The sequence below is a fragment of the Solenopsis invicta genome, chromosome 9 (assembly GCF_016802725.1).
Source record: "Solenopsis invicta isolate M01_SB chromosome 9, UNIL_Sinv_3.0, whole genome shotgun sequence".
NCBI classification, from domain to species: Eukaryota; Metazoa; Arthropoda; class Insecta; order Hymenoptera; family Formicidae; genus Solenopsis; species Solenopsis invicta.
Genome location: NC_052672.1, coordinates 8,455,173 through 8,478,938, shown reverse-complemented (window position 1 = coordinate 8,478,938; position 23,766 = coordinate 8,455,173). Strand labels below are relative to the sequence as shown.

At 31.4% G+C, this 23,766-nt stretch overlaps 3 protein-coding genes across 20 annotated transcripts in view; 2 read left to right on the top strand and 1 right to left on the bottom strand.

Moving 5' to 3' along the window:
- LOC105194021 (kazrin) overlaps positions 1-23,766 on the bottom strand; it is a 206,067-nt gene that overhangs the window by 68,274 nt on the left and 114,027 nt on the right. For all 15 annotated transcript variants that reach the window (XM_039453497.1, XM_026138186.2, XM_039453498.1 and 12 more), the window contains one exon: positions 2,395-2,507. In XM_039453497.1, the coding sequence (XP_039309431.1) occupies positions 2,395-2,421 (27 nt within the window). In that variant the 5' untranslated portion in view covers positions 2,422-2,507. The remainder of the gene's footprint in view (positions 1-2,394; positions 2,508-23,766) is intronic.
- LOC105194020 (lipase member H-A) lies at positions 8,782-14,495 on the top strand. 3 transcript variants are annotated; one of them, XR_003269100.2, is made up of 9 exons: positions 8,782-8,897; positions 11,796-11,948; positions 12,030-12,084; positions 12,154-12,302; positions 12,381-12,626; positions 12,885-13,085; positions 13,856-14,006; positions 14,112-14,227; positions 14,392-14,495. XR_003269100.2 is itself a non-coding variant. In XM_026138190.2 (8 exons), the coding sequence occupies exons 2-8, from the start codon at positions 11,870-11,872 to the stop codon at positions 14,146-14,148; spliced, it is 918 nt and encodes a 305-aa protein (XP_025993975.2). In that variant the 5' UTR covers positions 8,782-8,897; positions 11,796-11,869; the 3' UTR covers positions 14,149-14,453. The 3 variants fall into 3 exon arrangements, 2 of the variants coding, with proteins under 2 accessions (XP_025993975.2, XP_039309451.1); XM_026138190.2 differs by having other exon boundaries at positions 14,112-14,453; XM_039453517.1 differs by lacking the exon at positions 8,782-8,897 and adding an exon at positions 9,341-9,670 and having other exon boundaries at positions 14,112-14,453.
- LOC105194019 (lipase member H-A) lies at positions 16,574-21,769 on the top strand. 2 transcript variants are annotated; one of them, XM_026138188.2, is made up of 9 exons: positions 16,574-17,703; positions 18,664-18,816; positions 18,898-18,952; positions 19,011-19,159; positions 19,234-19,479; positions 19,742-19,942; positions 20,730-20,880; positions 20,983-21,068; positions 21,182-21,769. In XM_026138188.2, the coding sequence occupies exons 2-8, from the start codon at positions 18,738-18,740 to the stop codon at positions 21,017-21,019; spliced, it is 918 nt and encodes a 305-aa protein (XP_025993973.1). In that variant the 5' UTR covers positions 16,574-17,703; positions 18,664-18,737; the 3' UTR covers positions 21,020-21,068; positions 21,182-21,769. The 2 variants fall into 2 exon arrangements, with proteins under 2 accessions (XP_025993973.1, XP_039309450.1); XM_039453516.1 differs by lacking the exon at positions 21,182-21,769 and having other exon boundaries at positions 20,983-21,154.

The following is a 23,766-nucleotide window of genomic DNA, read 5'->3' as shown; positions in this document are numbered from 1 at the left end:
TTATATCCGTCTTTAAGTCTACTCGAGTGTACGTAGACGACATCCCCGAATTTACCTGATTAATTTACCTGTTCCTGACGCGCGACTTTAACCTTCCAATTTTAGATGGGGAACAGAATACGTTTTTGTCTTAATCTTCCCTTGTTACGATCATCGAGAGGAGCATCAATCGCCGGGTATGATATTTGTTTAATTAGTCGCGCAAGCAAAGACCTGCCATTGGCATAGATTAATTATTACCTGAAGTTACTGATTCATGATTAAGTCAAGGCAAAAAGGTAAGCAACCCTTTATTCAATTATCTTTATTTAATTATCGTAGCAAATTACATTGGTCCGTTTTTATTCCGTTTAAACATAAGATTTCTTAGATATGAGAAACCAGTCACAGAGATTTCACGTGAGTACTAGTTGTATTGATCGTAACAAGATATAAATCACGTTGTTACACGAAACAGTCTCAGATCTAACACGAAGTCATACGAAATGCCGAGCAACGAACACGCGAAGGACACTTTTTACATTCCAACCCTTATTTTGTTATTTTACTTGCGCGCCAATAAACCCGTCGCTGCGAGTTGCCACCGGTCCCCCCCCCTTTTTTTTTTACTTTTCCAACAGGCGCGAACAACTCCTCCCGACGGCATTCAACATCTCTCTGTTCGTAATAAACATCGGGCAGCAGACGTAGGGAAATGTCGGCAAATCGCAGTCGGGGGTCGCGTGTGCATAGGTAACAATGGCTGGCGGTGGACAAAGGAATCCCTATCAATAGAGCGACCCCTCCGTCCGTCTGACAATTAACCCCATCGAATTCTCGATTCCCCGCTTTCTTGAAAATCGCGCGCGCCTCTCGCCTCGAGAGGGCTGCTCGACAATAAAGAAACACTTTTGGCCGGTTTCCAGTTTGAATGAACTGGCGCACGTCACTTTTTTATGATTATCGTTTTTCTTTTTTTTTACGCCTGTCAATTTGCCTGCTTCTCGCGTTGTAAAAACTTAATCTTGCGCGAAAAGAACAGAGTTTTGCTAAAAACTTAGCTGGATATAGATTTGAAAATAATTTTGTTAGACCAAGTCAAAATAATTATAGGATGCTCGAGCTGAGCTCGCTAGAGTGTGAAAGCTATTTGTAGCGTTGCTCGCCATGCTTGAACGTCTTTCATAATTATTGTCCAACAAAATTATTTTCAAATCGTGTCTAGCTAAATTTTTAGATACTTCAAAAGCATTTTTGCCATGTACTAAAGAAGGAACATTTAAGTAAAATTAATCTTGAAAGAAAATTAATTTCGGTTGAATTATCACGTTTATTAAAATCTTCTTGCGCAATTTTATTCACGCTACTGGAAGAAACATGCTTTCCTAAAAAAAAAAAAACTAGAATACACGTCAGAATCCATGATCGCAATGCGTAATGCTAAATTATGCTAATGCACAATACCCTATCTCAAATACGTAGACAATGGATTTCGATATCAATGGCGCATATATGCGCGGCCCCTTATCTGTTCGATAATTAACCTCTGTAGTAGGGGGCTGTTTGATTTGGACGTGGAGCTCGCGCAAGACGATTTATAATGTGTTTTAATTAAGTCGCTTTATCTTCTTCATAAAGCATGATCAAATTACTCGTCACTATCTCTGGGGAGTCTGAGTAAACTAAATGTTCTTTAGATTTATTGCATCAGTGTAAAAGTCTTGGCCCTTATTGACTCTTGTCCTTAATACAGCGTGTCAATACTGAAAAGCATTACGACGTTATACATTGGAGAGATGACGTCAAGAGTTATTTATAAAAAAAGGGTTAAGACGTTTTGAGTTATTAACAGCGCTATTTTGTGTCAGTGAAATGAGTTTTCAGAAGAAAGAATATTCGTGTGCGATTATAATGTACGAGTTTCAGAGAAAAATAAAAATAATAGAGGCTGTAAAAAAACATTTGTGATGCATTTAAGAAATTTTCAATGCAATATTACAGCATCTACCACTTTTGTTCCTTTTCGAAACATGTATTGTATATTACAAACGCGTGCAAAAATATTCTTCTTTAACAATAGATTCACTTTCGCTGATACAAAATACCAATAACAATAGTACCAACTTGTTTCATAGCTAGCTCTTAACATCACTCTTGCGACAATATGCATATCAGCTTGGAACAAAAGTGCGTAGCGGAACATATGTGATTAAATAAATCTATGCACAAAAATATTTAAACGCAGTCTTTAAATTTTACTTAAACAACGCTAGGAACTTTTGTTCCAACCCAATATGATTCATCGTGGCATCTGCCAGTGTTAACACACTGTAACGAGAGCAACGTCATCTCTTCAGTTAAGGTCAAGACTCGTCCAATCTATTGTGAAACTCGTTTAAAACTCGCTGGTGTTACCTGTGCATCTGCGAGGATGCGCCGCATCAAGGCCAAGGTGGGGTGCGTTGTGAGGTCATCTTGAAGAGCAAGCGCCTCGCCTTCCTTGTTTAAACGATTCAATGTTTTCAGAGCTGTAATCAGAAGAAAGAATCATTATATTATTATAGGTTGTAAAATTCTTGCACGTCTGTTAATTTATAGAGAAAAATTTTTAATAAGTTCTTTCTAACGCGTTCTCTGGGAAACGTCCGACAAAAAGAGATGCTCATCGCATGACAGTGTTTTACGGTTCATTTAGGACTCGTAACGCGCAATTCGGCGGTAAGTGACCGAGCTTTGCGGAAATTGTTGGCACGTGAAGGGTGCTCGGCGGGTATGTGCGCCATTGGGTCGCGCTAAGCCTTTCATCCGAGACATGCGAGGAGCCGGAGAATTCCCGAGCCCGGACCCACCAAGATGGCCGGTCGGTCTCCCGGCTCGTTCGTTTCGTATTATCTTCACCCAGCCGGCGGTTCGAACGGGCGGGATAATTGAATTCCCGTGGTAGTCGGTGGTCGTGGCGCGAAGGTGGAAAGGCCTGGGGGTTGCCAAACTGTTATCGACAAGTTCGTGAGAGGAGCTCGTTTCGCAAAGGTGGCTTGAGTAAACTCGGGATAGACACGCGCCTTCCACGCGTGGAAGCTACGTGCATCGATGGAGCCTTTAAAAGAGGTATGCGATGCTCTACTTTGACCCATTTTACATGCATTTCGATCGTAAAATTACAAGTTCGAGCTTATATGCTGCGTCACACAACTCATCAGTTTAACAGAATTGACAGGAGAATTTTGTGTTTCAAAGGTTTCCGTTGCTTTTATAAAACCCTCGTCGTCAAAGGAAAACGGTAACTGCATCCTAATAAACGATCAGCTTTCCCTGCAGAGGTAGAAGATAAAGATAGGTGGGTAGGTAGAGAAAGAGAGAGAGGAAGGGAGAGTATAGTGGTAGAATTATAATACCGGATAATACATTCCGGAACTCTACGCGAGAGCTTAAACGCAAATTTAGCGAGATGCATATGTAGTTGGCGCGGCTACATGCAATGCCGGCTTTGATGTGGCGTAAGCAAAATTCGAGGTGGATCCGTAAACCGCACGATGGAGAAGTATATATCATAACAAGTCTCATCAAAAATGCATTTTGATTTTAAGCGACATTGGGATACAGCGCACAGTATAGGAATCTCAGAAAAATTAAACATGAAATTTTTAATGTATTGATGTTCATTGACTGTCGATTTATCTGTATAAATCGAAAAATGATTAAATATAGTATCTTAAATAATATTAATTAGTGTAATTTAGTTGCTAAGCAATCGACACAAATATGAAACATTAATATTTTTCGCAGTATGAATCATACTGTAATGTTTCATTGAAAAATGCACACATAAAATAAAATATACATACTTTGGTATATTTCACTTTAAATATTATTAAAAACAATTTTGTTTCTATACAGGATAAATTATTTTTATAATTTCAGTCAATTTTCTCTGAAATTATTAATGATACAAAAACAATGTTTTAAATAAAAGTGAAACGGTTTTGAGAGAGATATATTTTGATAACGTACGTTGTTTTTTTTAGGAGAGAATGCCAAAAAAATCAAGCCATTTTTTTAAAATGGAATTGTCTGATTTTTTTTTATATGTAATCTGATTTTTTAAATTATTCTGCGTAAAGAATATTAAAGTTATAAAAAACTCAATAGTTTATGTGATATTTCAATCAAACATATTTCGTCATACAATACAAAATACTTTGTAAACTATTAATTTTTGATAAACGTACCTTAACACTTTTATGTATAGAATTAAAAAAATAACTTTCATATTTTTTTTTTTACGACTCCATCTAGAAAAAAAAGCAACTTAACCAAAACATATTTCTCTGGACCGTTCCACTTTTATTTGAAACATATTTTGTATAATTTATGTAATACTTTTTACGATAATTCTATGTTTGATTATTCTACCTTTTGATAATTGTTCATATGTTCATGTTATTATATTGTGGGTTTTCTTTAATTGGTCAATAATTAAGCGATTATAATTAAACTGTCTTGTAAAAGTATCATAAACAAGTATTTACAATAATTATATTCTCAAAATCCTACATTATGTAGCGGCGCGCGACACGAAGACATGATTTTCAAATTTGCGCGATTAACGCTACGTTAAGCAATGCGATCGAAAATCGCCAGTTTAAAATCTCACAAATTTATTCAAAAATATTAAATCGACCAAAACTCAATCGTGAGCTACATGAGAGCGTATAATTACATTAACGGCGTGTTTTGCGCTGCAACTGCTATTTGATAGTAATGACGTTTACTGCTAATTCAATTTTAAACGAGCGCACGATTTTTCATACGAACGCGCCAATGAACGTTCTGAAGTTTTAATCCAAGTATGAAACAAGCTTGTCGCTTTATCGCGTAATCGGTGTCGCGACGAAGACAGCATCGGGGATGAACCTGATGCAATTAGAGTGTTATTTGTTGCGCTAGAGTTGTAATGAAATGTAATTAAACTGTCGCTTGTGCCAGAGCGGATGAAGATCTGGAAGACTAGACTAAAGAAACAAGTTTTATCGACAAGTCTTGTTTGTCGAAGACAAAGGTCTCTTTTGTCGATAAGATGCGAATCTTAGATCGCAGAATGTCTTCCGAGCAGATTCTTGGGCGATCGGTAAAGCATTTGAAGGACGAATGTATTATCATTAGATCTCGAGAAGAAATTAGTCGTAAAATTACCTCTCGTCTACAAAAATCGAGAGAAACTGAACTTGAGAAAGGCGGAAATATATCCTCGAAGTAAACAAAAATAACTTAGCAGTCGTTATGTGGAATCTTGAATTTCTGTCTATTTGACGTATTCTTTAAAAGTAAAAATGTTAACTTGTAAAATGTAAGAAAACGGCAAATCTTTTTCTGGACAAATCTGGATAAGTCGCGTGCGATTACTTTTTCATCTAAAAGTAACTGTAAAAATTTATCAATATACTTTAAAATTTCTGGAACAAATGTCTGTACTTGATTTTGGAATAAAATAAAATGCAGTATAATTTAATAACCGAAAATTAATCAAACGTTGTAGATAAAAGTGGTATTTGACTTAACAAATTATAACTTTTTATAAATGCGTATAAATGCGTATAAATAAAATGACTTCAGAGTTTTCTAATTTAGCTATAAAGCTTTAGAAAAAATATCGGAATTTCGAATTCTTCAAAAGGTATAATTATTCGGGTATGTGAAAATGAGTGATTAAAAAAACAGCAAACAGGAAAAATTAAACATCACAGTAGCATTTTATTTTAGTGTAAAAATAATGTCTTTCCCAAGAAAGCTCAACGTTATGTTGCAACGCAAATAATGCGATTCCGCGCCAAATCTATTTTTGTAATAAATGATTTTGTTTAAACAAGCAATTTTCTTTTTAGAAAAATAATTTTTGTACAAAACCAAACATTCAGATATTAATTTAGATTGAAAATGATACAATAATTTTTACAAAATTTTTACTTTTCGTAAAAAAGTAATTAACTTTGTGTACAATCGCGTGGGTCACTTAATGACACAGAAATCAACTTGATGCTGTTCGCAGAGATACCTCGATCGCACCATCGCATCGCACAGAGGTCCCCTCTACCACAAACTTTTTTACGAAGGGATAAGAAGTGGGATAAGAAGACTCTTTGAGAAACTTCCATGAATAGCAATCGATCGGACACGAGTTACTCAGATTTGTAGCGAAAGGGTTAATAAAAATGCTTCACCTTTTCTACAGAAGTGTTGCATATTGCATATTTGCAACGCTCACTTTTCACGCGTAGATATAAGTTATCAGTAAATTTGGGATCTACGCATTTCAATTATTAAGTTGTAATTAAGTTAGTTTATTTAAAAGAAATAGAAGTGTATTTAATATTGATTATTAAAGTATAATCTAGCCGTTAAAACAGTGAGACAAAGAATACATAAAAAACTTTTTTAAATTAATTGTTGTTAGATACTTCGCTTACAGATTATTTTTGAATAAAATCAGTCAGAACATTTTTTTAATGATAACATTTTTTTTTAATTCGGCCGTTAAATTACAATTAAAAATGAATCCATAAGTAAAAATAAAAGTTGCATGATTTTGACATTATACATTTACGTTTACGAATTAAAAGGGAGAAAATCTGAATCAACAATTTGTTCGATTTCGATTAAGCGGCTTGCAATTACCGTCAGCTCAGATTCTGTCTGTCATCTTTAAATCGATAGATGAGCAGATGAGAAGAAAAAAAACACGCTCGAACGGATAGCTCGGCAAAGACCCCTTTCCTTCACGGAAGTCTGATCTCGAGATTGTAGCGGTTCTTCAAACACAGCAGGAAGCACTCTCACATCAGAAACGTCGAGCATCCTTACCGAATAATCTCGCGCGATCGTTACTACCCCAACTGAAAGAAGGAAACTCGGTAGTGCTTCGTGCTGGAGATTCACGATTAACCAGCTGCATACTTCCGCGTTAAAGATTAACTATAATCGTTCGTAGCACGTTTTTTGCAGAGTAACTTCAAGCAAAAAATATTCCTCGTTAAATTTTCACGAACGCAGATTAGAGAAATTAATTAAAGGTAAAAAAACAAGTCAAGTACGTAACATCTTCAAAAATTTCGTTGCAAAAAAAGATCTTTCAAGAAAAACTTTGAAAAGGCCTCAAAGATGTATAAAATAAAAGTAAAAAAAGTTATTTAATCACAAATATAACTGATCAAAATCTCATTGAATATGAGATCAATATAATAAGCCAAATATATTCTAACAAAAAAGATCTTGCAAGAAAAAACAATGAGAAGTTCTGCTTTTTACAGTGTTTGTAATAAAAAATTCATTTATTCAAAAGTTAACTGCTCAAAAAAAAATATATAAATGTATTAATATAAACGCAAACAAATAATTCTTCCATACACTTACGTAAGCTAACGCAGAAGAATCTTTTCAAAATTATAGCATTGTAAAATTGTAATAGACATAATTGTTTTACTTTATAAAACCAGTGCAATATTTTTTTTTCTTGTGGTAATGTGGATAAATGTAAGGATTATATAGAGATTATAAAGAATTATTTTACACATGTATAATTAAAGAGTATTGCAATCAAAAAATTAAAAAAGCGCAACATGTTAGGTAATTAAAAAAATTATTTTAAATAAACTATTTAAATGTATAATAATTTTTAAAAAAGGAATAATTCTTCATACCGTATAACAACAAAGACACTGTCAATGCTATCAGAAAAATTTGCAATTCATATTTTTATTGAACAAAATACATGAACGTTTTTATCTCAATAAGTAGTAAAAATAGTCTAATTTATAAAATAAGAGATAATACAGAAAAAAATATTATAGCATATATTTTTCTAGCAAATTCTTGAAAAAGGTCAAAGAAAATATTCCAAGTGTTTGTTAAAGCTTATGCTTTTAAAATTCAAACAAATATATTATTATGTCAAATAATAAACTTTGTCATAAATTATTTATGCTGAAGCTAATATACATATTAAAAATATTAATTTTGAATAAATTAAGAAATTTAAAATAAATTTTAATGATAGTCAAGTATGTGTATGTATGCTCGTTGAGCTCGGGAATGATTAAAAAGGCCATAATAAAAGTAAAATTATTATTTATACTTTAATTATAGAAACAGATTTATATATAATTTTAAAAATTGGTTGATCAACATTAAATGTGGCCACCCAATCACTACAAAGTCTAAAGTTAAGTGAAACGTCTTAAAGACACTTTGTAAAAATAGTCTTTAAAACGTTTTAAAAAATGTCTTAAAAACATTTTATCAGAGTTGTTAAATTTTTACTAATGTTCCATATAGTTAATTTTGAATAAAACAAATTATATTTTTTATTTATTTTATTTATTTTATCTTGTTTTTAAAGCTTTATATTAATTACATTATCAAGCATTATATATATATGTATATATATATATATATATATATATATATATATATATATATATTAATTTTAGTGTAACAAATTGATATTAAGATAGCCACATTTTAAAATTGCGTTAAAATATTTTTAAAGTCAAAATCAAAGCGTCGCAAAAATTAGAAGAAATAAATTTTTCTAGAATTTTTATTTCAAACAATGTAATCAATCAAATTTTATTATTTTTCTTTCTTTTATTGATTGATGTTAGTGTACGCATTAAGTAAGCATTTAAAAATACTCAAGCAATAAAAAAAATATGCATATTATTTCAAATTATCTCTGTTTATCGCTTTGTCACGTTCAATTTACATGGTCATGTCACTGGTATAAATTGAGTTTCCGCATTGATACACTGTTGTTTAAAGTTTGCAATACATTTTTCGTTTAAAAATTACATCGATTGTACTCTCTTATATTTTCTTATTTTTTATGACAAATGTGATACCTGGCCAAATCGATTCTTGTCTCTGTAAGTATGCATACTGTTATTTTTTAATATTACAAGAAATATTCCATATGTTCGTGTTGTGTATTACTTGGTGATGAACGACTTATTATGAACGATAACGGATTCATAAATGTTAATTTTTTAAAAGAAAATAAAAGCATTGCTAAGTTCGAAGTCAGATCGCGATTTATCACATTAATCAGAAAACATATAAGTGTTATATAGAATACGCGCCAAATACAATTGGAAAAGCTGGTCTTACATTGCATGCAAATGTGCTAATGGACTAAGAACAGTTGTTCACATATTACAGCAATTATATATTACTTGTCGCATGCAAGATATTTATCTCGTATTGTAAGACCAGAGGAAGCGTTAATCAAACTTTTTAATACAATACGAGACAAATATGCGTCAAATAATATATAATTGCTGCAATATGTGAACAACTGTTCTTAGTCCATTAGCACATTCGCACGTGCAACGTAAGGCTTTTTCAATTGTATTTGGCTCATATTCTGTATAAATAACACTTATAGGTTTTCCGATTAATGTGTCGCAATCTGACTTTGAACTTAACTCTTAAACACATACTATAAATGGGTCTAAGAGACCCTATATAAAGTGTCGAACGCTTGCTGTGTGAAGACGGAATGAGATAGAAGGTTCGGACCAGGACGTAAAAAAATTTGAAATCTCCTCTTTCGATTGATATACTTTTTTGGTCAACTAGAATTCGGACGGTACGGCACGGCAGCAACGTTTTGTTAGGGTCTGTGGGATTACCATTGTGTGTGAGTAAAACATTTTTGTGAGTAATCGTATGTAAAAAAGAAATTGGACAAAACACGTTCAAACAGATCCATAGACATATGTTACTTTGTCTAAAGTTAAAATACTATAGTGCCGTGAAAAAGAGGACTTCTGCGTAGAGTCCAAAATATATTATCAAACACATATTAATTTTCAATTTTAGACACCTTGAGTCAATCAAAAATACCTCAATTTTCTTTACTACGTAAGTATATTTTTTAATAAAAAGTGGCAGTAACATAAAAAATAAAAAAAAAAATTTAAAGAAAATAAAGAACTGCTAAAATCAGTTAAATTATTTTTTCTGACTGAAAAAATTGAAATCTCATAGTTTAAATTAGGTGAACTCTATAATTTTATATTACTGTTTGTAAATGTGTAATCGGAAGTAATTGTGTTTAAAAACAACTTAATATATGTCAATCGGATGCACTTAAGATCGAAAAATAATTTAACAAATTGGTTTTTATTGTTTTTTTTTAAACGTTCCACCAAATTGAAAAATCTGAAAAAAATATTAAATATTATATGTCATATGACTTATCAACAGAATTTTTTTTAAAAATGGTTAATATTTTATATAAAAAAATAATGCAATTTTAAAAATTTTAGATTTTTTTAAAAACAGAATTTTTAGTAAAAAATTAGAGGTTATATACATAAATATTTTTTATAATTATAAATTTTTTTTAACTTAGATTTAGCAAAGAAAAAAATATTAATAAAAAATCACATTTTTTGCGATATGTCAAAATTGTAAAGATCTTTTGAAATAAAAGTTGGCACAAAATGTTGTTTTATCTATGTGAATATTTGGCCGTATATAACGATTGATTACGCGCAGGGTCCAAAATCACTCTTCTTATTCCGCTATACTCTTTATAATTAGTTCTATCGGTGAAAAGTTTTCTTTCTATGTAAGATATGTGCAGCGTTGAAAATGTTCCTAGATGCTTGAATAACGTTAACAACACACTTTTGACAAAAAAAAATGTTTTCCACAATAATAAGTCAAAGAAATCCATTTAATGTTATTTCAGCGTGCTTTCTGTTTTGGAATTATGTTGGTACAAATTTATAAATTGTAAACAGGAAGGATAATTAAGTAGCACCTGTTTGAAAAAAGCAAAAAAAATAAACAACTTTTAAACTTGAACTAAATGTGCATTGCGGAAGCGGATTACAAAATATTGAATGTGAATGCTCATACTGTGAATTCACACAAAATTTGAATATATGTCTTTTACTTTTAATTATTACTGTATTGCATAAACCTAAGCGAAGAAATGATAAATAGTTACAGTAAATCTCAATATTGATTACTTTCATGAACAAGAATTCCGTATTGCAAAACAAAGGTTCATTTATGCTGCGATTTAATTTCGTGATCCTAGTTTCTTTCATCTGATTGGCTAATTAACAATTCACAATTTGCAATTCGAATAAAATCCGCATTCGTAATGTATAGTGTGTCACGGGTCTTACACGATTAAATGCAAATTTCCATAATCTGAAATAATATTTTTTTATATTTCAAATTTCATCGGTTATCTTTCTCTTAATTCTATTTTGTTTCTGTCCTTACGTTGCTGGCATTTCTTACTAGTGTTTTAAACAAAATGCTTTGCATTTAAAATAATTTTGTTTAATACTGTTGGCATCTTGATTGTCAATCTGTAGTGTTCCTATTTTCTGGCGACCAAAGCAATGGATTTTTCGGCTTTATTAAACTTTTCGCTAAAAAAAATTTTGTTACATATTTTATACTATATTTTATGTTTTTCTTTAGTTTCTGTGTTATAGAAAATTTATTTTTTAAAAATATTCTAAATTGTTTAGAGAAATATAAACAATCTACATTTTTCATTAAAATAATCAAACAAATTTGGTATTTTTAAACCAAACAAATTTTATTACATGGGATATAATTTTATTTTTCATAAAAAATAAAAATTGATAGGTTAGATTGTGTATTTAAATGCATTTCAAATTATTAACACAAAACAAGTTTATGCGTGTTGCTGCAAATCATCTTATTTGATTCATGTTTAATTTATGTGGAAATTTCCTCTATATATTTCGTACTCACATTGAGATTCTTTGCAGAATATCGACGGTCTAATTAAAATCCGTATTAGAAAAGTTTATCTTGGAGATCTTGAACATTTGACTTTTTTAAAATGTTAACTTCGACTGTATATTATCATGTTTTGCTACTTTTCATGGCAAGGATAATTCCTAGTCAATTGGATTGCTCTTGTAAATATGCATTGCTGTCTATATTTTTTTAAACATTACGTAAACATTAAAGATACTGATTGGACGCATTCTATCATCCAGGTAACCTACCGGAATCGGACTTTGCAACTGACGTCAACCTGCTTTATTACAAATGGTTAGTATAAATAGAAAAATATCTAACAATAAGTCGTAAATGAGCAATAATAATGTAAGCATTTTTCAGTAATAATGAAACCCCTTCAACGATCGCCTATCCTATTACAACACCAGAAAATTTGGTAAAAGTACTAGAACCTTCTAAACGAACAATTTTTTACGTTTTTGGATATTTGCAATTTCCGGAAAACGATAATGTCCAGTTAATGATGAAAGGTATTATATAATATATGTATAAATGAATTATTGCAAAATCAAAGAAAGACGCAAATTGAAATTTATTTGCATTTCTAGCGCTCTGTTATGGAAGAACGGATAACGTTGTGTTACTTGATTGGAGCAGACATTCCAAAGGCAGTTATACATCCGTTTTTCAAAACGCTGAAAAAATAGGAAGATTATTTGCTAAAAGTATAGAAAACCTCGTAAACTCCGGTCTCGATGTAACTAAAATTTATATCGTTGCACATTCGTTGGGCGCGCACATAGCTGGTTTTGCCGGTAAATGCAACAAGAATTTCAAAATACCCCGCATTACAGGTACATAATTATATTAACTTACATCTTCAAGATAAGATATGCTTCATCGTTTTTTCTAATAATTTTTGTTATTTTGAATAATTATTTCTTAATAATTATAACAATTATATTTTATATTTCCTATTTATCTTTATTTATCGCGCCCACTAGAAGTTGACAAGAAATATACTAAGAAATTTTAAATTCGTACTTTTCTGCAGTGCACAACTTTTGCATCATTCTAAAATGTTTCTTAGTGTAAAATCATATTGTTTATAGGATTAGATCCTGCAAATGATATGCTTTATCTTACCGGATGTTACCTTACGAGTAAAGATGCATTATGGGTTGATGTTATTCATACGGACAAGTGGGGATATGGCACTGGTTCGCATATGGGAACAGCAGAATTTAACGCAAATGATGGCCATCGTCCTCAACCCGGTTGTTCATTAATAGGAATACCATTAAGCAAAGATGGTAATTAAAATTTTTACGATGACTTATATAAATAATAATTAAAATATTAATTTGGTATAGATAATTTTATAATGTAAATTAATTTGAACAAATTGACCTGTTAAATAGTTATTTAATAGTATATTTAATTTTCATTATATGATACATCATCAGGAAAAAATTTTAAATTGCAAATAAATTGCTGATCAGTAATGTACCTAATAATTTAATTTGAGTTTAATGAACTTTCGTGGTAAATTATATTATTATATTAATCGTCACATGATATAAAGTTTTAAAAATTTATTAATTAATTTTCATACTCTGTTGGTCTAGTACCTTGTTAATCTTATATTGAAGGTCAAATTTGCTCTACGTTTAAATGGCACAACTAGATTATTTTTATTTAATAATTTCAAAAATTATAATGACATATTTTGTTGACACAACCTTTTTATGTTCAGCAAAGAAATTTATTACTTGCCAATAAAGTCTTTTTGTACATGATCTGCTGTAATTTTCACAAAAATTCAAAAATCTCGTTTACTACAAATAAGTATAAAATTCATTTTTCTTTGCTATAAATAAACATAAATTTCTTTGCTAAGCGTAAAAAAGTTGTGCCAACAAAATTAAATCATTAGAATCTTAACAATTATTAAATAAAAATAATCCTGTTGTGCTATTTAGATGCAGGGCTTTGATCCTTAACAAGATTAAGAGATACCCGACTAACAAAGCATGAGGGTTAATTATTTTATTTCTAATCGTTCTTCTTATTTTGTCATCAGATCTCTGCAGTCATCAAAGATCAGTTGAGTTATACGCAGAATTAAAGAAATCTCCTGATGAATTTATTGCAAATCGATCTTCTAATGATCTTAATTATAATAATCTGGATGTAAATCAGACAAGTAGAATTGGATATGCAGCATCAAATGTGTAAGATAATTAATATTTTATTTAATTATTTTGTTTAAAAATATTAGAAACTTTTAATAAATATTATTACTTGTAACATTTAATGTTACGTATTTTTTATTGCAGAACCGGAGTCTTTGATTTTAAGACAGAACCTCTTTAGTATAAAAAGGGGAAGAGAGAAAGAAAAAACTGGCAATTTTATATTTATTTCTACATATCCATACAAGGATAAGAATACGGTTATTATAATAAACAATACGGCATGAATATTTATATATCAAATATTTCAAATTTAGCAGTTGAGAGTGTGAGCTAGTACACACTGACTGAAATGTCAAATACAAAAATCAAAACCTATTTACAACAATTTTCGTCATTTTTAATATTGGAATTTTAATTGCAGATTCATTATCAAATTCAACAACTTCGAAACCTATATGTAGTAATTTTTGCAACTATAACCAATAATATAACTAAATTTTGCAATTTATAATAATTCCTTTATTAATTCCTTAAAAAATTTTTTAATAATTCCTTTAATAATTTCTTTATTAAGAAAATTTTAATAGATTATATTTAGTATAAAGTTTCGCAAGAGCGTGGAACAGACTGTAAATCTTGCCGGAAAATTAACGATGTTTGAGTTTCCGCTCATACAGGCGAATTGCAACGCGTCTCTGTTGTTGTAAAACTGAAAATCATTTCTTTTTTTTTAACGATATCACGTTAACGCCCCCGGAATACTCTAAGCGTTAAAAGCAAACGAAAATTTTAACAACCGCGCGGATCGAAATGCATTCTGATTGCGCGATGCGCATCTTAATGCAGCCCCGATGTATCGCAACGATTTTAAACATGTCTGATTTAAAAGTGGAGAAATACATCGAGGAATGGCCGCCACATTTCGAAAATCCAGTAGATTTTTGTTTCTCTGGAAAGGATATTTAAGAAATACACTCTGCTTCATATGTAGTGCACTTGCTATAATACGATGTTTGTCGTGCAAGAAATATGTGAGTATGCAGCATTTTTTTGAAAAATATAATTGCTAACATTTTGTCATATAGTATAATCATCACGTTACCAAAATTTACAATTAGTTATAAAATAATCAATATAATAAATGCATTTATTGCAGTTTATAATAAAAGATGTGCTTATACATTACAGGAGATATATGGCACGGTAATTTGTCTTGATATCGTGGAAATATCGAAATTCGTGCAGATTTAAAATAAAAAAATTTTATTATTTTGTAGCATTATAACATGAAAGATATTTTGTCATCTAAAAGTTGGGTAAATTTTTATGTAATAATAATATATCTTTCAAGAGAGTGAGAACAGCATTAGAAATTCATGCATTAAAATATAAATAATACACTAGAGAGTAGATTAGGCCTAGGCGGGAGCCACTATGAAAAAAGCACGCTGTGCTAATTATCTACCTCATGATAGGTTGTGTGGAAATAATAGAATTTTATCATTTTCTTAATAAATATTTTTTTAAAAAGTTATAAAAGTTTTATTATTAAGAAACAGATGAAATCAGTTTTAATGGGTGAAATCAGTCTTCATGTGTAAAGCGATTTTTAGCTTTTCCAGCTATGTCTCGAAAACCGTTCAAAATATAAGAAAATGTTTTATACAAAAGTTTCACAATAAAATTACCTCTATTTATTCACGTCAATAATATTTTTTTATAATCACTTTTTAAACAATTATGTTTGTTAATTTTAAAAAATAATTATTTTTAAAAAAATGTTATTAACGTAACTAAGCAGAGGTAATTTTATTGTCAATCTATTGTATAAAACATTTTTTTATATCTCAAATAGTTTACAAGATATAAAGGAAAAAGTTGAAAATCGCTATACACATAAAAGATGATCTCACCCCTTGAAACCGAATATTAGCCGCAACTGATAGTTTCTAAAATCATCTAATTATGTTACCTAAATGTATGTAAAGTTTCATTAAAATCGGGGTGTGACACTTTGGCAGGTTCTTTTGTGAGTGATCGCGGGAACAGCGCGACGCGGTGATCGCATGTGCTACGGCCGTATTTATTCCGATTTCGTGCTTTATACTATTTGCACAATATTTATTAGAAATTTTCGTGATGACGGTTTATGATTGTGGTTATAAGTATGCTGAATAACTGCGTGATCGTGAAATTAAAGTTTGAGTATTATTTCTGCATGGATTTGAAATGATTTGATTGGCGTTATTCGAATCGTTTCTGAATTTAATTCGCGATTTCCGCGCAAATATGTTCAAGACGGATGGCGCGAGAAAAGGAAAAATTTTATCCATCAAACGTAACAAAGCATTATATATTATATATATATATATATATATATATATATATATATATATATATATAATATATAAATTTATATATATTATATAATATATATAAATATATATATATTAATTATAGCGTAACAAATTAATATTAAAATAGCTACATTTTGAAATTGCGTTAAAATATTTTTAAAATTAAAATCAAAGCGTCACGAAAATTACAAGAAATACATTTTTTTAGAATTTTTATTTCAAACGATTTAATCAGCCAAATTTTATTATTTTTCTTTCTTTTATTAATAAATGTTAGTGTACGCATTATCTAAGTATTTAAAAATACTCGAGCAATAAAAAAGAACATGCATATTGTTTCAAATTATCTTTGTTTTTCGCTTTGTCACGTTCAGTTTCTATGGTCATGGCATTGGTATAAATTGCATTGAGTTTCCGCGTCGATACATTGTTGTACATACTTTAAAGTTCGCAATATACGTAAGTTGCTTATGTATCCGTAACCGACAACACTGTCATGGTGTTGCTAAGGCACCATCTGACATATTCATCGCAAAATTTGACATTTTTCACGGTATACGATACTTAGAACATTTTATCATACAGACGCTATTTGTGTTGTTTACAGTGACTTGAAAATTTCATCTCAGTCAAAAAATGGAATTCACTCGTGAAAATTTTCGTGCGATGATTTACTACGACTTTCGACGTGGATTATCTCAACAATAGTGCATCGATCAACTCACTTCGACTTTTGGCAATAAAGTACCATCTAAAACCATTGTATATCACTAGTAAATTCAATCGTGGCCGCTCACGTTGATCGCTCACTGACAAATTTAGAAAGTCGTCTAAAATCAATTGTGCGCAAACTGATAATGCAAGATCATCATGTCACATATCGTAAGATTGAGGCATCCTTGGGCATTAGTATGACAAGCAGATATAAGATTTTACATGAACATTTAGCCGTAAAAAAAATTTATTCGCTTTGGATTCCGCATAATTTAACAATCGCTTAAAAAAAGGCTCGTGTCGATTGGTGCAAAAGTGCTACAAAAATTGGTTTAAACGTATGCAAAAGTGTATCGATCATCGCAGAAAATATTTGGAAAAACAATACCAATTTCAAACAAACCATTTTCGATGACAAATATTCGTTTTTGTTTATTATTTCGGATACTAAAATGAAATGTTCTAAGTATGTATACCGTCAAAAATGTCAAACTTTGCGGTGGATATGTTAGATGGTGTCTAGCAACACCAGTGTTACTAGTTCTGGATACATAAGTACCAAATCTCGTATTCTTTGTTTAAAAATTATCATCGATTGTACTCTTATATTCTCTTATTTTTTAAGACAAATGTAGTATCTGGCCAAATCGATTCTTGCCTCTGTAAGTATGCAAACTGTTATTTTTTAATATTACAAGAAATATTTCATATGTTTGTGTTGTGTATTGCTGGTGATGAGCGACTTGTTGCTACGTCTCTAATTAGAATAGTAGATTTTGGAATCGATACGATTTTAGCAGATAAGTATATTTTGCTGAAAAACCAAAGTAGTAATATCAGTAATAAATTCTTTTGTTGAAGTAATAAATACGGTTTTAGCAAATTTATAATTTGTTTTATCGGTAAAAATTTTTTTTCTATGTAAGATATGTGCAGCGTGTTGAAAATGTTCCTAGATATTTGAATGACAATACACTTTTGACAAAAAAAAATGTTTTCTACAACAATAAGTCAAAGAGATCCATTTAATGTTATTCTAGCGTGCTTCCTAGTTGTTTGGAATTTTGTTGATACAAATTTATAAATTATAAACAGGAAGGACAATTAAGTAACACTTCTTTGGAAAAAGCAAAAAAATAAACAACTTTTAAACTTGAACTAAACGCGCATTGCGGACGTGGATTACAAAACATTGAATGTGAATGCTTATACCATTCATATAAAATTCATATAAAATTTGAGTATATGCCTTTTGCTTTTAATTATTACTGAATACATATAAATTGCCCTAAGACCTAAGCAAAGAAATGACAAATAGTTACAATAGATAAATCTCAATATTCATTACTTTCAAGAGTATAAATTCCGTATCCCAAAAATAGAGGTTCATTTATGCTATGATTTAATCGTGATCTTGACTTTCATCTGATTAGCTAATTAAAATTTTTCCGAGTAATTTTATTTCTTTTATTAAAACTTTTCTTGTGTATTTAACCATTTCAAATAATTAACACAAAACAAATTCATGCGTGTTGCTGCAAATTATCTTATCTTCTTCATGTTTAATTTATGTGGAAATGTCCTCTATATACTTCGTATACTCACATTGAGATTCTTTGCAGAATATCGACGGTCTAATTAAAATCCGTATTAGAAACGTTTATCTTGGAGATCCTGAACATTTTACTTTTTTAAAATGTTAACTTCGACTGTATATTATCATGTTTTGCTACTTTTCATGGCAAAGATAATTCCTAGTCAATCGGATTGCTCTTGTAAATATGCACTGTTGTCAGTATTTTTTTAAACATTACGTTAACATTAAAGATACTGATTGAATGCATTCTATTATTCAGGTAACCTACCGAAATCGGACTTTGCAACTGACGTCAACCTGCTTTATTACAAATGGTTAGTATAAATAGAAAAATGTCTAAATCGTAAATAAGCAATAATAATTATTTTTCAGTAATAATGAAATCCCTTCAACAATTGCCTATCCTATTATAACACCAGAAAATTTGGTAAAAGTACTAGAACCTTCTAAACAAACAATTTTTTACGTTTTTGGATATACGCAATCTCCGGAAAACAATAATGTCCAGTTAATGATAAAAGGTATTAGGTAATATATAAATGGATTATTACAAAATCAAAAAAAGACACAAATTGAAATTTATTTGCATTACTAGCGCTCTGTTATGGAAGAACAGATAACATCGTGTTACTTGATTGGAGTAGATATTCCAGCGGCTTTTATATGACCGTTTTCAAAAACGCTGAAAAAATAGGAAGATTATTTGCTAAAAGTATAGAAAACCTCGTAAACTCCGGTCTCGATGTAACTAAAATTTATATCGTTGCACATTCGTTGGGCGCGCACATAGCTGGTTTTGCCGGTAAATGCAACAAGAATTTCAAAATACCCCGCATTACAGGTACATAATTATATTAACTTACATCTTCAAGATAAGATAGGTATGCTTCATCGTTTTTTCTAATAATTTTTGTTATTTTGAATAATTATTTCTTAATAATTATAACAATTATATGTTATATTTCCTATTTATCTTTATTTATCACGCCCATTAGAAGTTGACAAGAAATATACTAAAAAATTTTAAACTCGTACTTTTATGCAGTGCACAACTTTTGTATTATTCTAAAATGTTTCTTAGTGTAAACTCATATTGTTTACAGGATTAGATCCTGCAAATCGTATATTTTATCCTACCGGATGTTACCTTACGAGTAAAGACGCATCATGGATTGATGTTATTCATACGGACATGGGTGGATATGGCACTTCCAAATATATGGGAACAGCAGAATTTTACGCAAATACTGGTCACCGTCCTCAACCCGGTTGTCCATTATCAGGATTACCATTAAGCACAAATGGTAATTATAATTTTTACGATGACTTATATAAATAATAATTGAAATATGAATTTGGTATAGTTAATTCATTATAATGTAAATTAATTTGTGCAAATTGGTCAGTTAAACAGTTATTTAATAGTACAATATTTAATTTTCGTTATATAATACATCATTAAGAAAAAATTTTTTAAATTGCAAATAAATTGCTAATCAGTAATGTACCTAATAATTCAATTTGAGTTTAATAAATTTTCACGATAGGTTAAATTATTATATTATTCGCTACATGATTTAAAGTTTCAAAAATTTATTAATTTTAACTTTCATACTCTGTTGGCCTAGTACCTCTTTAATTTTATATTGAAGGTCAAAATTGCCCTACATTTAAATGGCACAATAAAATTATTTTTATTTAATAATTTTAAAAATTATAATAATATAGTTTTGTTAACATAACCTTTTTATGTTCAGTAAAAAAATTTGTTACTTACATCAACAAAGCTTTTCTTTTTTTTTAATCTGCTGTAATTTTTATGAAAATTCAAAAATCTTGTTTACTACAAATGAGGACAAAATTCATTTTTCTCTGCTATAAATAAACATAAATTTCTTTGCTAAGCGTAATACAGTTGTGCCAATAAAATTGTATCATTAAAATTTTAACAATTATTAAATAAAAATAATCCTGTTGTGCCATTTAAACGTAGGGCAAATTTGACCCTTAACAAGATTAAGAGATACCCGACTAACAAAGTATGAGGGGTAATTATCTCATTTTTAATCGTTCTTCTTATTTTGTCATCAGATTTCTGTAGTCATGGAAGATCAGCTAAGATATACGCAAAATCAAAGATTTCTCCTGCTGAATTTATTGCGAAGCGATCTTTCACCGATCCTAATTATAATAATTTAGATGTAAATCAAATAAGTGGAGTTGGATATGCAGCATCAAATGTGTAAGATAATTAATATTTTATTTAATTATTACGTTTAAAAAAATTAGAAACTTAATAAATATTATTACTTGTAACATTTAATGTTACGTATTTTTTTTGCAGAACCGGATTCTTTAATTTTAAGACAGGAATTCTTTAATATAAAAGAAAAAGAGAGAAAGAGAGAGAGAGAGAGAGAGAGAGAACTGGTAATTTTATAATTATTTCTAAATATCCGTACAAGCTCACGATAAGATTATGGTTATTATAATAAACGATAAATATGGCATAAATATTTATTTGTCAAATATTTCAAATTTAGGTTTGAGAGTGTGACCTAGTACATATTGTCTGAAATACCAAATACAAAAATCAAAACCTATGTACAACAATTTTCATCATTTTTCATATTGGAATTTTGATTGCAGATTCATTATCAACAATCTCAAAACCTATATGTAACAATTTTTGCGATTATAATCAGTAATATAATTAAATTTTGTAGGTGTTAATAATTCCTTTAAAAATTTGTTTAATAATTTTTTTAATAATTCTTTTATTAAGAAAATTTTAATAGATTATATTTACGATCTATAATAATCGCAGTAAAACGTATTAAATACGTTAATGTATATTAACATACAATAATGTACATTTAATTATGTTAACCCATTATTAGATAAACATTTTTAAATATTTTTCTAAAATTCATAAATTGCTTTATTAAATATATTGTATATTTATATTATTCATGTATATTCATTTATTTTAAAATTATATTTACTGCTTATATTAACGTTAACAACTTTTTTAAAATTTTTGATTGTTAAATTTACATGAATTAATAAAAATCATTTTAATCTTGAACGACCCATAATTGAGACAGCCATCTTATCTCTTATGGGAAAAACAAAACCCCTTGCGCGTTAAATCATCAGGCTTCAGAGGTTTTAAAAAAATATATACAACATCGGATTGGTATATCATAAAATGGCGTCAAACTGACTCGGTTCGTTGCATAAAATTTCCAAAACTTTGCGTTTACGGCGCGATCGAGCGCGGAACGAATCAGCTCGTCGACACGAGTCACCGAAACGATAAATCTCGCGTGTAGCGCGAGGCGAAAACGTGCTCTCGCGAAAGTAGGCGAACCGCGTTGAAATATTCCGCGCGATGTCGATACGACGCCGGGTCGGGGGGCCGCGTCTCGCCTCGTCGGCGCGCCTACCCAGCCTCACGGGCGTTTGCAGCGCGTCAAAGTGCAGCACACGGCGAACTCGTGTTGGTCCTGGGATATGGCCTCTTCCAGGTCGGGGGTATATAGGTCTACTGCAAACACGGAGAGAAGTAGATATGCCTCCGTCGTTCTCCGTCGGTCGGCGCAGCGGGAGAGGTGGTGGTTCGCGGGATCTCGTACTGATATACGGCGCGCACCAATATTATGCGCCTCCCGTGTGTCGGAAGCGGGATTCTTTATGAGCTTTTACAGCGACTCGGAACTATCGAGGTCGTGCGGCCGGCTAATGCGAAACAGGAGCCCCTTTATGGCGGTTCGGCGCAGATAAAGCGATACCCGTTAACGCTCCGCTTTGCCACGGAGCGGCAAAGGGATGCCTCGCGAGAGATGGGAGAGACGTTGCCTCAGCATCTCCCGGAACGCCCGTAATTATGTGTATCGAAGGAATCGAGCGCTACGCGGAGGAGCGCCCGCGCCGCGTCGGCTGATATCGAATGATAGTAAAGCGCGTCGACGGTTACACCGGCGCATTTACATAATGCATTATGCCGAAGCTAAGATTTCGCGTCGCGTGCTGCGCGTTTAAAATGCAGCGCTCCGGCCGCAAATCATAACCGCAACCGCGTATCATTCCGACTTCTCCGTATCTTCCGGGACAACCGAGGACGCGTGCGAGTGTGTGCGACCTTTTGGATCCGCTATCTATCAAGTCTTGCAATTCTAACTTTCTCGACGTCGGGGAAAATGAATGACTGCTCTGACAAGCAATGAAAGTTAGATCGAGGGAGCGTGGAACAGAGTGCAAATCTTGCCGGAAAATTAACGATGTTTGAGTTGCCGCTTCATATGAACGAATTCGTGTCTCTCCCGATGTAAAACCAAAAATCATTTTCTTTTTTTTTTTAACGATATAATCGCGTTAACGCCCCCGAAATACTCCGAGCGTTAAGAGCAAACGAAAATTTTAACAACCGCGCGGATCGAAATGCATTCTGATTGCGCGATGCGCATCTTAATGCAGCCCCGACGTATCGCAACGAGTTTCCCGTAATCCTCGAGACACAGGTACCAGAATTACCTTGTGCTTAATATATATATATATCCGGCAGAGCGCATAGTTTACCGGTAGTATGACTTCCGTACAGCAGCGTGTACACGGCACGCTGGAAACAGGATTAATGGATTAGCGATGTTTTGAATTACAAGCGAAGTGTAAGCGGGGCAAATATTCTCTCTCTCTCCAATTAGAACGGAATTCTACGGTAGAAGCTTCGAGTTACGGCAGAATCGGGCGGCGCACCGGTAGGAGCCCCCAAGAGCCGTCAGGGTGATCCTTTATAAATGCAGGCTATTCCGCCGTACACTCTCGCAAAACGGTAGATCACTCATGTTACCTAAGATACGAATCTGTCGCCCAAGTATTAAGACAGAGAGGAAACGGATGAAACGAAACGTTATATTATGTTCCGTAATAAATGGAGTACACAGTCACAAAATTAATTGTCTGGACACAGAATGTTGGGGGATTATTTTATGCTCAAATTTATCAAATGTTATCATCTCACAGGAAAGCTCGATTGGAAGCGAAAACTCTTACCAGTGACACATTTCCATCTGAAACAAAATTGTGTTTAAATTGAAAAGATTCACTGGTCTGTTATTAACAAAAT